The sequence below is a fragment of the Rhamphochromis longiceps genome, linkage group LG2 (genome assembly GCF_057381845.1).
Source record: "Rhamphochromis longiceps isolate RC_006_pf linkage group LG2, R_longiceps_female_GT1.1, whole genome shotgun sequence".
NCBI classification, from domain to species: domain Eukaryota; kingdom Metazoa; phylum Chordata; class Actinopteri; order Cichliformes; family Cichlidae; genus Rhamphochromis; species Rhamphochromis longiceps.
This window is the reverse complement of record NC_140558.1, coordinates 9,958,075-9,970,250: the sequence shown is the minus strand read 5'-3', so window position 1 is coordinate 9,970,250 and position 12,176 is coordinate 9,958,075. Positions and strand designations below refer to the sequence as shown.

Here is a 12,176-nt window from a genome sequence, read left to right as displayed (position 1 = left end):
CATGTCTGTGGTGTGTTTAGGTGAATCGGACCTTCCAGGAGCTCGGTGTGTTCAGGGAGCTGGGGGGGATGTGGGAGGAGATAAGGCCCAAAGTCTGGGACTTCATGGAGAACAGCGAGCAGATGAACGTGATCAGGGTAAGCAAGCTCCGCCCACCACCTCACGTGTTCTTCATCATCGATGTCTTTCTAACTCATCTGCTTTATTTTAGACAAAATGTTCTCATACCTTTTCTTTTTTCCTTTCTTCTTTCCTTCCTATCTTTCATTCAGACTCTGCTAAAGAACAACATCACCGCCAGAGTCTTCCGCGCTCAGCTTGCTGACACGGACTGGACCGTAGAGGACATCTCCAACTTCCTGTCCAAGCAGGCAGATAACCAGCAGCCACCAGGCAGCTACCTCACCTGGAGGGATGTGTTCAACGAGACCGATCAGGCCATCATGAGCATCTCCCACTTCATGGAGGTCAGTATCCAAGCATGCAGGGAAACTGGCTGTAGTTGGTGTGCACAGATCACATGACCGGATCTGTGTCTGTCTGTATTTTAAGTGTGTGAACCTGGACAAACTGGAGCCGGTCTCCAACGAGGAGAGAATGGTGAACGTGTCCATGAAGCTACTGGAAGACAGGAAGTTCTGGGCAGGGATTGTGTTTCTGGATGTCCCTTCCAACGCCACAGAGCTACCTCCCAAACTCAACTACAAGATCAGAATGGACATTGACAACGTGGAGCGGACCAATAAGATCAAAGACGCGTAAGGAGCCACACACACAGGCAGATAAAAGTGTCCTGTTCCTCATTCCTAAATTCCAGAATTTACTCCAGTAAAGCCAGCACAAATAGTTTATAGGTGGGTTTGTGTACGGTCCGTGTGAGGACTCGCCTCTCAGTCAGCAACAGCCAGGACATCCCCGTAATGTAAAGCATTTAATTTCTACAGGTAAAAACTGTATCTGGCAACACTGTAGAGAAAGCATAAACAGTATGTGGGTGAAAGGTTATCTGATGCTCTGCAAACCAGAGTTTTAGGTTTGTTTTTTAAAATTAATTGGAGCAAATTTTAACACTTAACTTATAATAATTACATTTTTACAACAACAGTTTTTTTTAATGTACTTTTAAGTTACAGACCTTGCAATGCAAAATAATGCATTTGAGGTCTAAATTGACAAAGTCATGGCCTTGGCTCCTTTGCTTGAGCATTACCTTTCTTTCAGTCTTGTACTGTTGCTTCTGTAGCTCTTTATCACATCCTGCTGTTTAACTAGCAGCACTTCCTGCACTCTGTCCTCCTTCTCAGATACTGGGACCCGGGTCCTCGTGCCGACCCGTTTGAGGACATGCGTTACATCTGGGGTGGGTTCTCGTACCTTCAGGACGTTATTGAGCAAGGCATCATCAGAGCGGTGACGGGCACCAAGGAGAAGACGGGAGTTTACATCCAGCAGATGCCGTACCCGTGTTACGTAGATGACATGTGAGATTATTCACATCATTTCCCAGGTTTGGTCCCCTCCTCGCCGCTCTCGGTCTGTAACCCCGTCCTTCCTGTCCTCTGTCTCAGTTTCCTGCGGGTGATGAGCCGCTCCATGCCTCTCTTCATGACTCTTGCCTGGATGTACTCAGTGGCCATCATCCTGAAGAGCGTGGTGTATGAGAAGGAGGCTCGACTGAAGGAGACTATGAGGATCATGGGTCTGGATAACGGCATCCTGTGGTTCAGCTGGTTCATCAGCAGCCTGATTCCTCTGCTCATCAGCGCCGGGCTGCTAGTGTTGCTGCTCAAGGTGACGACTAAAAACCAAAATACATAGAAAACAGTGTCATTAGAAAAACAGAGCATCCACACATACACATCTCCAAGAATGCAATATTAATAATGTCCCATCTCTTCTTCTCGTGGTTCCTGTGCAGATGGGGAACCTCCTGCCCTACAGCGACCCCGGCGTCATCTTCCTCTTCCTGGGGTCCTTCGGTGTGGTGACCATCATGCAGTGCTTCCTGCTCAGCACGGCATTTGCCCGTGCCAACCTCGCCGCCGCCTGTGGAGGAATCATCTACTTCACCCTCTACCTGCCATACGTGCTCTGCGTCGCCTGGGAAGAGTACATCGGCTTCGGGACGAAAGTCTTCGCTGTAAGGCTGCGCATCTTTTTCACAATTTTAATGTTGTGATGTGATGGGGCGAGTCACATGCCCACCTCTCGCTCTGCAGAGCCTTCTGTCCCCTGTGGCGTTCGGATTCGGCTGCGAGTACTTCGCCCTGTTTGAGGAGCAGGGAGTCGGTATCCAGTGGAAGAACCTGGTGTCCAGCCCACTGGAGGAGGATGACTTCAGCCTCCGCACCGCCATCATCATCATGTACTTTGACTCCTTCCTGTACGGAGTCCTGACATGGTACCTTGAAGCCGTGTTTCCAGGTGAGAGCTTTTCTTCTTCGTGTGTTTATTGAACTGCAGTCATCATTATTTAGCATGCTACAAGAAGTAATTGTTAGTTATACATTATTAACGGTTATAATCAACACATCCTTTGAATAGCTCATCCCCAGTTCTTCAAACTATCGATCAGTCCACAGGCTGTTTGTACACTGACCATGAAAAATCTCTGATACACAACAAAGACTCCATAAAGCACGTTCTGCTCCTCAGGTCAGTATGGGATCCCTCGGCCGTGGTACTTCCCCTTCACTAAATCCTATTGGGTTGGAGAAAAGGACGGAAAGTCCAACAAACTCCCACTGAATCGGAGAGGAAACCCCGGAGGTGAGATTACTGTGCTGCGAAGCTCCAGAACTTCCTCCTAAAAACCAACAACTGAGTTCTCTTTATTTTTAAACAGAGTTTTTAATGTGAAAGAGACTTCCTGAACATTGCAGTAAGATGTGTCTGCATGTCTGCAGCGGTGTGCATGGAGGAGGAGCCGGCTCATCTGGAGCCTGGAGTCTACATCGAGAACCTGGTGAAAGTTTACCGTCATGGTAAGAAGCTGGCGGTGGATGGACTGACGCTCGGCTTCTACGAGGGACAAATCACCTCCTTCCTGGGACACAACGGAGCCGGAAAAACCACCACCATGTGAGTCCGAGACACACCACACTGCTGATACAGATTCTGCCACAGGTCCTGGTGCAGGTAACATCCTCCTCTCTTTTCCCTGCAGGTCCATACTTACTGGCCTGTTCCCACCTACCTCTGGCACTGCCTACATCCTGGGCAGAGACATCCGGACAGAGCTGAGCGCCATTAGGCAGAGTCTGGGAGTCTGTCCACAGCACAACGTCCTCTTCAGCATGTGAGTGCTTTTCCTCAACATGCTTGTTATGCTGTCTTCGCTCCGTCTTTACCTCGATTGTTACGTGACCTTGCTCATGTTGTGGCACCTCTTGCAGGCTCACGGTGGAGGAACACATCTGGTTCTACGCACGGCTCAAAGGCTTGCCAGAGGAACGCGTGAAAGGTGAGATCGAGCAGATCCTGCAGGACACAGGGCTGCCGCACAAACGCAACTGCAGGACCAGCACTCTGTCTGGGGGCATGCAGAGGAAGCTGTCCGTGGCCCTGGCCTTCGTCGGGGGGTCAAAGGTTGTAATCCTGGACGAGCCCACAGCCGGCGTGGACCCTTACGCCCGCAGAGGAATCTGGGACTTGCTGCTGAAGTACCGTCAGGGTAAGGTTCTCCCAGATTGGTCAGATTTTAGCTACTCTCTTCGTTTTGACTGGATTTTTAACGTTGGGTCTCATTTCAGGCCGGACCATCATCCTGTCCACTCACCACATGGACGAGGCGGACATCCTCGGCGACCGCATCGCCATCATCAGCCACGGGAAGCTGTGCTGCGTGGGCTCATCTCTGTACCTGAAGAACCAGCTGGGGACCGGCTACTACCTGACGCTGGTGAAGAAGAACCCAGAGCCATCACTCAGCTCCTGCAGGAACTCGGCCAGCACCGTCTCCTTCACCAAGAAGGTCTCTGTAGAATTTATTTACTAGTAATGCTTAGCTCTGCAGTTTTCAGTAGTATATAGGTCTTTCTTTACACTGTATTCCAGTACGATTGATTAATTTTCAGCAGTTTGTCTGTTAGTGAAAAGTATTTTTGCAGTATTTTACCTTTACCGTGTAGTTGTCTCCTTATAGTATTTTTCTTTAGCATTTGGAGTATTAATTAGCATTATTAATTCCTGTGCAGTAGCAATACCTTAAAGTAAAACCATTTGTGTTTTAGGAGGAGGAGTGCGGCTCAGTCAGCAGCAGCGACGCAGGACTCGGCAGCGAACATGAAAGTGAGGCCGCTACCATCGGTGAGCTCTCTGTTCCCACAGAGCGTTTGATTGGTTCGCTGTCCGGTGGATCTGATTTGTTTTGTGTCTCCGTCTTCAGAAAATGGCCCAGCAGCATCCACCTGCAATATCCCCTTTGTACCCCCGGACGTGTCGCTGGTTTCTGCCTTGATCCTGCGTCACGTCCCCGACGCCCGCCTGGTGGAGGACCTGGGACACGAGCTGACCTACGTCCTGCCGTACAGCGCTGCCAAAGACGGAGCCTTCGTGGAGCTCTTCAAAGACCTGGACACGAAGCTTTCCGACCTCGGCATTTCCAGCTACGGAGTGTCGGACACCACCCTGGAGGAGGTGGGACACATTTGAGTAAAACTGATTTGTGAAGCATTCTTCTCGGTGAATCACCGTGAAGCATGAAAACAAAAGTATGACATTAGTTTTAATGTTTTATGTCACTTTAGATTTTCCTGAAAGTGGCTGAAGACAACGGAGTCGACACCGAAGTGACCTCAGGTGAGGAAGGAGTGATGTCTGACTGTGACATATCAAAATAAGAGCCTGAAATCACATTTCCAAGTTTTTTTGTTTAGACGGGACACTTCCTGTTCAGAGGCGGAGGAGGACTCATGCTTTCGGTGGAGGAGACCCTCAGAGCTGCTTGAGACCGTTAACAGATGATGACAACGATGACTGCAATGATTCTGAAGACCAAGGTACAAAAAAAACACAGCAAAGCAAAATGTATTCACAGAGAGTTACAATGGGATAAAATACCAGGGGCGCAAAATTCAAGGGAAGAAATCAAAAGACTGGAATTTCAAAATAAAGCGCCAACTGTACAGAGTAACGAGTGCAAATATGAGAAGTTTCTCACTTTTGTTGTCTTGTAACATCCTGTCTGCGCACTCTCAACGTTTTCTTATTTGATCATGTGACCTCGTTTCCTCTCAGAGTGCAAAGAAACCGACTGGCTGAACTGTACTGACGGTAAAGGCTCATATCAGCTGACAGGCTGGACTCTGAGGAGGCAGCAGTTTGTTGCTCTGATGTGGAAGCGGTTTCTGTATGCCCGGCGCTCCAGGAAGGGCTTCTTCGCTCAGGTATGCCGTCGCCAGCGATAAAAACCCGCTGCTGCTTTCTGATCAAACCGGCCTGCTGCGGCTCATCGGGGAAAAAAATCTGTGTTTCAGATCGTCCTTCCGGCCGTGTTTGTCTGCATCGCTCTGGTCTTCAGTCTCATCGTGCCGCCGTTTGGAGTTTATCCCAGTTTGGAGCTGCAGCCGTGGATGTACCAGGAACAAGCGACCTTCATCAGGTACACGACTGCCCTGAACTCTCACTGAGTTATCCAGAGGTATTTCCTGCGATCTGACTGTGGTTGTGTTTTTCGTCCTCTCAGTGATGATGCTCCTAGAAATGCCAACATGCAGAAGCTTTTAGATGCGCTGCTGAACGCTCCGGGATTTGGGACTCGCTGCATGGACGGATACACGAACCCGTAAGAAACTTCGACACCCTGAGCATTACATTCACTTTAAACTAGTCTTCATCAACGTGTGAGCGAATCAGCTTTTACTCACCTGAAACCTCACTACATTTTTTTTTCTACCCTCTGTCTCTTCCTCTCCTCCTCCCTGTAGAGAGGCACCCTGTACGATGGGCGATGAGGACTGGTACACTCCTGAAGTTCCTGAAAGCGTCCTGGAACTCTTTAGCTCCAGAAACTGGACCATGGACGATCCCTCTCCAGCCTGCATGTGCAGCTGCGATGGCAAGAAGAAGATGCTGCCAGACTGCCCGGCTGGAGCCGGAGGTCTGCCCCCACCTGAGGTCAGAGCACGGGGAGTGGTGGGCAGATACGAAAGGAGGACACACACATTCAACCTCTATGGGATGCTCGTTTTACACCCAGTCAACTTGCTAATTAACCTCATTAGCTGGCAGATGTTCCAACAATAGGTTTTTAGTGTAATCGTTTTTTTAGCTGTAATAACTTTATCAAAGCCACTTTGAGCTCTCTGAAGGGGAATTTCTGTAAGCTTAGAAAAACTTTGAAAAGAATCACCTGAACACACTTAATATTAAATTAGTTTTAACATAGTTTTTAAAAAAAAAAACGCTATTTTGTGCATTTGGCCCAACTTTAGTCTTAGATTTACCTGACCTAAGCCTGACCCACCTGTGTGCAGCACCCTGTGAAATTGTGGTTAAATAAAAAGGGACTCTTCCTGTCGTTCAGATGAAGCTGAGTGAAACGGACATCCTACAGAACCTCACTGGGAGAAACATCTCCGACTACCTGGTGAAGACTTACGCTCAGATCATTGGCAAGAGGTAAGACACACTCAGAGGACTCACCTGCTCTCACACACACACACGCTCAGAGGACTCACCTGCTCTCACACACACACACACACACACACACACACACGCTCAGAGGACACCTGCTCTCACACACACACACACACACACACACACACACACACACACACACACACACACACACACACGCTCAGAGGACTCACCTGCTCACACACACACACACCTACACACACACGCTCAGAGGACTCACCTGCTCACACACACACACACACCTACACACACACACACACACACACACACACCTACACACACACGCTCAGAGGACTCACCTGCTCACACACACACCTACACACACACACACACACACACCTACACACACACGCTCAGAGGACTCACCTGCTCACACACACACACACACGCTCAGAGGACTCACCTGCTCACACACACACACACACGCTCAGAGGACTCACCTGCTCACACACACACACACGCTCAGAGGACTCACCTGCTCACACACACACCTACACACACACACACACACACACCTACACACACACGCTCAGAGGACTCACCTGCTCACACACACACACACGCTCAGAGGACTCACCTGCTCACACACACCTGAACACAAGCCAGACTGAAAGTTTTTTTCTGTTTTCACAGCTTGAAGAACAAAGTCTGGGTGAATGAATTCAGGTCAGTGTCTGGTTTTATTTTGAAATCATAAACACCATCTGTTGGTCATTTGTAGGTGCTCAGCTGTTTTCTTTTGGTATTTTTACAGGTACGGAGGCTTCTCATTGGGTGCCAGGAGCACTCAAGTCCTCCCTCCGGCTAACGAGATCGACGACGCCATAGAGAGAGTCCGAAAGATCTTTGAGTTAGAGAAGGTCAGTCAGAGAGAAACATGTTTGACTCATTGCAGCTTTTATTGTCCAGACATTCCTCCAAGCTGTCGGGTTTATTACAAAGCAGACGTTTTACTAAAAACACACCGGCTTCAGGCTCGACTCACAGGCTGATGAACTCAAAAGACAATTACACCATCAGAATCTAAGTTGAGATGGTGGATATATTTTAGGTCAGAAATAATTTATCTTTAGTCTAATGAAGTTCATCAGAGGAAAGCCAGTCCACCTGTGTGATCCAGAACCAGCCCTTGGTTCTTTAAAGGGAAAGTAAGACTTTGAAATGTGACTGCTGTTTCCTGCAGGGAGCCGCTGCAGATCGATTCCTGGACACTCTGTCTGGCTTCATCAACGGTCTCGACACAAAGAACAACGTCAAGGTGAGAACACATGGTGGCGCCGGCCTCAGGAGTATGACTGCAATAATAACTGTAGTATTTTCAATGAAGGTCTGTTTGGTCTTTATACTATGAATTAGCGTTCCAGCATTTCGTGCTTTATATCAACAGGAGATATTAAGACAGTTTTTTCAGGGTTGGGAAACACTTAAGTTAAAATCGTTTTATAGTTACATTTTTTCCAATTATTGAAATCTAATAATACGAGTGGACTTTTGTGGACTCAACATGAACGTGCGGCAGGTAAATTGTGTGGTTTACAGACAACTTGATGTCATTTTTCTTTGTTGTTTTGTTTGTAATGTAATATGTTTTGATTTTATTACTAATTACATGTTAGAAACAAAACCATCAGTCCTTCAATCAAATATTTGACTCACTTCACCCACTGACAGCTGAAAGAGTCAGTTTAGTCAAACCTGCGGATTAAAACTGGTCATTCACGGCTCTGTTGGGAGGAGGGGACGCCAGCTAACATGAAGAGGCTGTTCACTGGTTTGTCCTTGAATCCTCTCTCCTCAGATCTGGTTTAACAACAAAGGCTGGCACAGCATCGGTGCCTTCATCAACGTGATGAACAACGCCATCCTCAGGGCAAACCTCCCTCAGGGGAGAGACGCCAGCAAGTACGGCATCAGCGCCGTCAACCACCCGCTGAACTTGACCAAGGAGCAGCTGTCCCAGGTCGCTCTGTGAGTGCACACCTGAACGACACACCTGTCGGCAGTCTTTGTTTGCACCTCAGTCCTCTTAACCCCCCCTCTTTGTCTCTCCCCACCACCTCCTTCTGCTCTTCATCTCCAGGGTGACGACCTCCGTGGACGTCCTTGTGTCCATCTGCGTCATCTTCGCCATGTCCTTCGTGCCTGCGAGCTTCGTGGTCTTCCTCATCCAGGAGCGGGTCAGCAAAGCCAAACACATGCATTTCATCAGTGGCGTCCATCCGCTGCTCTACTGGACCGCCAACTTCATATGGGACATGGTGAGACCCGAAACAAGTGCCCCTGTGTCCTGTGTGTTTGTGCGCTTGGGTGTTTGCTGATGCCTGCTTGTCTCTGCAGTGCAACTACATCGTCCCGGCAACGCTCGTCATCCTCATCTTCATCTGCTTCCAACAAAAAGCCTACGTATCATCCACAAATCTGCCGACCCTCGCCCTGCTGCTGCTGCTCTACGGGTCAGATACTGCAAAATACTGCAAAGTACTGCAGTGTACTGCATGCTGCCACTGTATCATACTACATCAGAGAGTGACACCGAGCCAGTTTGTGCTCTAACAGAAACCTTTGTTTTCCTTTTTCTCCCAGCTGGTCAATCACGCCGCTCATGTACCCGGCTTCCTTCTTCTTCAAGATCCCCAGCACGGCGTACGTCGTCCTCACCAGCGTCAACATCCTCATCGGCATCAACGGCAGCATCTCCACCTTCGTCATGGAGCTGTTCGGAAACAACGTGAGTCCTCACGGACGCCGACGCTAGATTTTAAAACGATTCACAGATCGAATGAAAATAAACCCGAGAGCAGCGGTTTGACTTTCCATTCTTTTCAGGAAATCGGAGGAATCAACGACATCCTGAAGAACGTCCTCCTCATCTTCCCTCATTTCTGTCTCGGTCGAGGTCTCATCGACATGGTGAAGAACCAGGCGATGGCCGACGCCCTCGAGAGATTCGGTAGCTTTCCAGTTTCTGATCGCAGCATTTATTTATTTGTTGTCTGTAGTCAGTCAGCGTGATGTGAGGCTGTTGAATGGCTCTGTGAACGCTGTGGTCGTGTTCCAGGTGAGAACAGGTTCCGCTCTCCTCTGGAGTGGGACATGGTGGGAAAGAACCTGCTCGCCATGGCTGTGGAGGGAGTTGTCTTCTTTTTCATCACCGTCCTCATTCAGTACAGGTTTTGCATCAAACCCAAGTGAGTCAGCACACCTGGATCGCTTCATTTCGTCTTATGTAGACCAGTTTGCAGGAAAGCCGGTATGAGCACCGTGTTTGTGCGTCTATGTGTGTGCAGGCCGGTCAGTAAGCTCACCAAACTGGCACCTCTGGGTGAGGAGGATGAGGACGTGGCCCGAGAGAGACAGAGGATCGTCCACGGCCTCGGACAAGGAGACATCGTGGAACTTCGGCAGCTGACGAAGGTGCAGATTTTTATCCAACTTGTTTTTTCCACCTGAACCAAACACACAGTCAGAGGCTGAATGACGCTGATAAACTATATTAATGAAACAAAGCAAGTACTTCTTAAGAGCTGTTACCCAACGCAAGGAAATTTTAACACAGCTTTTCCAAACATCTGGTTTTATTTCAGATGCTTACGTTATTTTACTTTCCACACAGAAACAGAATTTTTTCACCAAAACCAGAAACTACCAGGGTCAAGATGATTAGCCCCCATCCTAACAGTCAGTTTTGTTTAATTTTTGCAGTCGTTTCTTGTAGTTTTTAACAAGTCTCGTGTACGTCTCCTGAGCAATCCCAGCCCATTCTTCTTTTGGGAACTTCTCAGGCTCCTCCTCAAATCTGGAGGAGCCTGAGAAAGAAAACCTAATGAGTCACTCTCTCTTTCTCCCAGATTATAACAAATCTGTTGTTGTGTATGTGTATTTTTATGATGCTTGTTAATCTTTATTGGAGATTGGAAGTAGTTTAATCCAAAGTAAATGATTCGTGACCGAGTGAACTGTGTCCTGCAGGTGTTTAAGAGGAAGGAGAAGCCGGCGGTGGATCGACTGTGTGTCGGGATTCCTCCCGGAGAGGTGAGCTCGATCTGCAGTCTCATGTTTCAGTTCAGCCTCTAAAACCAAACCATCACCTTCATAAAAATTAACCTGTGAATGGTGATTTTAAAATGTGCGTCCTCAGTGTTTCGGCCTCCTCGGTGTGAACGGAGCCGGAAAGACGACCACCTTCAAGATGCTGACGGGAGACACCATAGTGACCAGAGGAGAGGCTTTCCTGGCTGGGAAGAGGTGAGGTCAAAGGTCTAAGCAGCTCAGAGCTTATTGGAGCTGAAACTTTCTGGGTTGTTGTTGTTGTGTGTTGGAGTCGGGGATTGACCTGGTTTCCTGCAGATTTATTCTGAGGATTTAGTTCACTGAGAACTCATTTCACTTCACGTGGTTGGGCCTTAAAATTGGAGGCCATAAGTCGTAATTAAATAATTTAACCTCATTTTAAAAGAGAAGGTAGGACGATGTGTGACACGTAAAAAAGTTTCAAAAAAAGTTTCAAACAAGTGAAAGATCTCTGGATCGATCCTGAAATCTCTTTGGGGTTGTATCAGGAAGAACATCTAAGGTAAAAATCATGGATTTAAAATCTGTGGAGCCAGCCGCCATGTTATTCCAAATCATGAACACTGATTAATTAACTAAAGACATGAGCGTCTTCATCTCTGAGGGCTTTGTCTTCTCGTGATTTCTTCTGACTGTGCAAACAGAACCTGAGCTGAAGCTTTAACAGCCGAGCAGCTCATTACTCGCTGCTCGGATCCTCGTTCAGCAGCTCAAACAAAGTTGCTAAAACAAAGCCAGGAAGTTGCTCCATTATTTTATAATTGTCAGCAATTCACGTGCAGAGCTGCGCAATGTTCCCTGCAGGGCCTTCGCCCTCACACACCGTCCTCCATCCACCAAAAAGTCACACTAGGCACAGGTGCAGTGGTGGGACAGCAAGAGGATTAATCTAAATTTAAATTAAAGTATTTTTCTGCTCTTCATGCTAATATCTGTGTGTTTGCAGCATCCTGCGGGAGATTGACGAGGTGCATCAAAACATGGGTTACTGCCCTCAGTTTGACGCCATCAACGAGCTGCTGACAGGAAGAGAGCACCTGGAGCTGTACGCCATCCTAAGAGGGGTGCCTGAGAAGGAAGTGTGTGACGTGAGTGTAAACACACTGCCAACAGACTGCAAACACTCAAAAGCACAAAGCAAACATGCACTGCCAACACACATTGTAAATATGCAGTTTTAAATAATAAGACACCCTGAGCAACACACTGCTGTGCATCTGCTACCCATGATAATGCTCATCGTGATGATTCTGCTGCTGTTTGATTGACAGGTAGCAGAGTGGGGTATCAGGAAGCTGAGTCTGGTCAAGTATGCAGATAAAGCAGCTGGAAGCTATAGCGGAGGAAACATGAGGAAGCTGTCCACATCCATGGCTCTGATCGGAGCGCCCCCTGTAGTGTTTCTGGTAAGATGCACCTCACTGCCTAACTTTAGTTAAAGGTAAAACTAGATTGAAGTAAGATTC

The 12,176-nt window shown here is 48.0% G+C and overlaps 1 protein-coding gene across 1 annotated transcript in view; it reads left to right on the top strand.

Annotated features, from left to right (window-relative positions):
- abca1b (ATP-binding cassette, sub-family A (ABC1), member 1B) overlaps positions 1-12,176 on the top strand; it is a 40,552-nt gene that overhangs the window by 25,434 nt on the left and 2,942 nt on the right. The window contains exons 11-45 of the mRNA XM_085417222.1: positions 21-137; positions 273-467; positions 553-758; positions 1,305-1,481; positions 1,569-1,791; positions 1,919-2,140; positions 2,220-2,424; positions 2,656-2,769; positions 2,907-3,081; positions 3,167-3,298; positions 3,396-3,673; positions 3,753-3,973; positions 4,233-4,308; positions 4,388-4,638; positions 4,749-4,800; positions 4,878-5,000; positions 5,239-5,387; positions 5,478-5,602; positions 5,687-5,785; positions 5,928-6,117; positions 6,527-6,621; positions 7,273-7,305; positions 7,394-7,499; positions 7,823-7,897; positions 8,438-8,607; positions 8,720-8,897; positions 8,977-9,092; positions 9,223-9,367; positions 9,466-9,589; positions 9,698-9,827; positions 9,927-10,053; positions 10,609-10,671; positions 10,778-10,884; positions 11,657-11,798; positions 11,982-12,116. Of these exons, the coding sequence (XP_085273348.1) occupies positions 21-137; positions 273-467; positions 553-758; positions 1,305-1,481; positions 1,569-1,791; positions 1,919-2,140; positions 2,220-2,424; positions 2,656-2,769; positions 2,907-3,081; positions 3,167-3,298; positions 3,396-3,673; positions 3,753-3,973; positions 4,233-4,308; positions 4,388-4,638; positions 4,749-4,800; positions 4,878-5,000; positions 5,239-5,387; positions 5,478-5,602; positions 5,687-5,785; positions 5,928-6,117; positions 6,527-6,621; positions 7,273-7,305; positions 7,394-7,499; positions 7,823-7,897; positions 8,438-8,607; positions 8,720-8,897; positions 8,977-9,092; positions 9,223-9,367; positions 9,466-9,589; positions 9,698-9,827; positions 9,927-10,053; positions 10,609-10,671; positions 10,778-10,884; positions 11,657-11,798; positions 11,982-12,116 (5,076 nt within the window). The remainder of the gene's footprint in view (positions 1-20; positions 138-272; positions 468-552; positions 759-1,304; positions 1,482-1,568; positions 1,792-1,918; positions 2,141-2,219; positions 2,425-2,655; positions 2,770-2,906; positions 3,082-3,166; positions 3,299-3,395; positions 3,674-3,752; positions 3,974-4,232; positions 4,309-4,387; positions 4,639-4,748; positions 4,801-4,877; positions 5,001-5,238; positions 5,388-5,477; positions 5,603-5,686; positions 5,786-5,927; positions 6,118-6,526; positions 6,622-7,272; positions 7,306-7,393; positions 7,500-7,822; positions 7,898-8,437; positions 8,608-8,719; positions 8,898-8,976; positions 9,093-9,222; positions 9,368-9,465; positions 9,590-9,697; positions 9,828-9,926; positions 10,054-10,608; positions 10,672-10,777; positions 10,885-11,656; positions 11,799-11,981; positions 12,117-12,176) is intronic.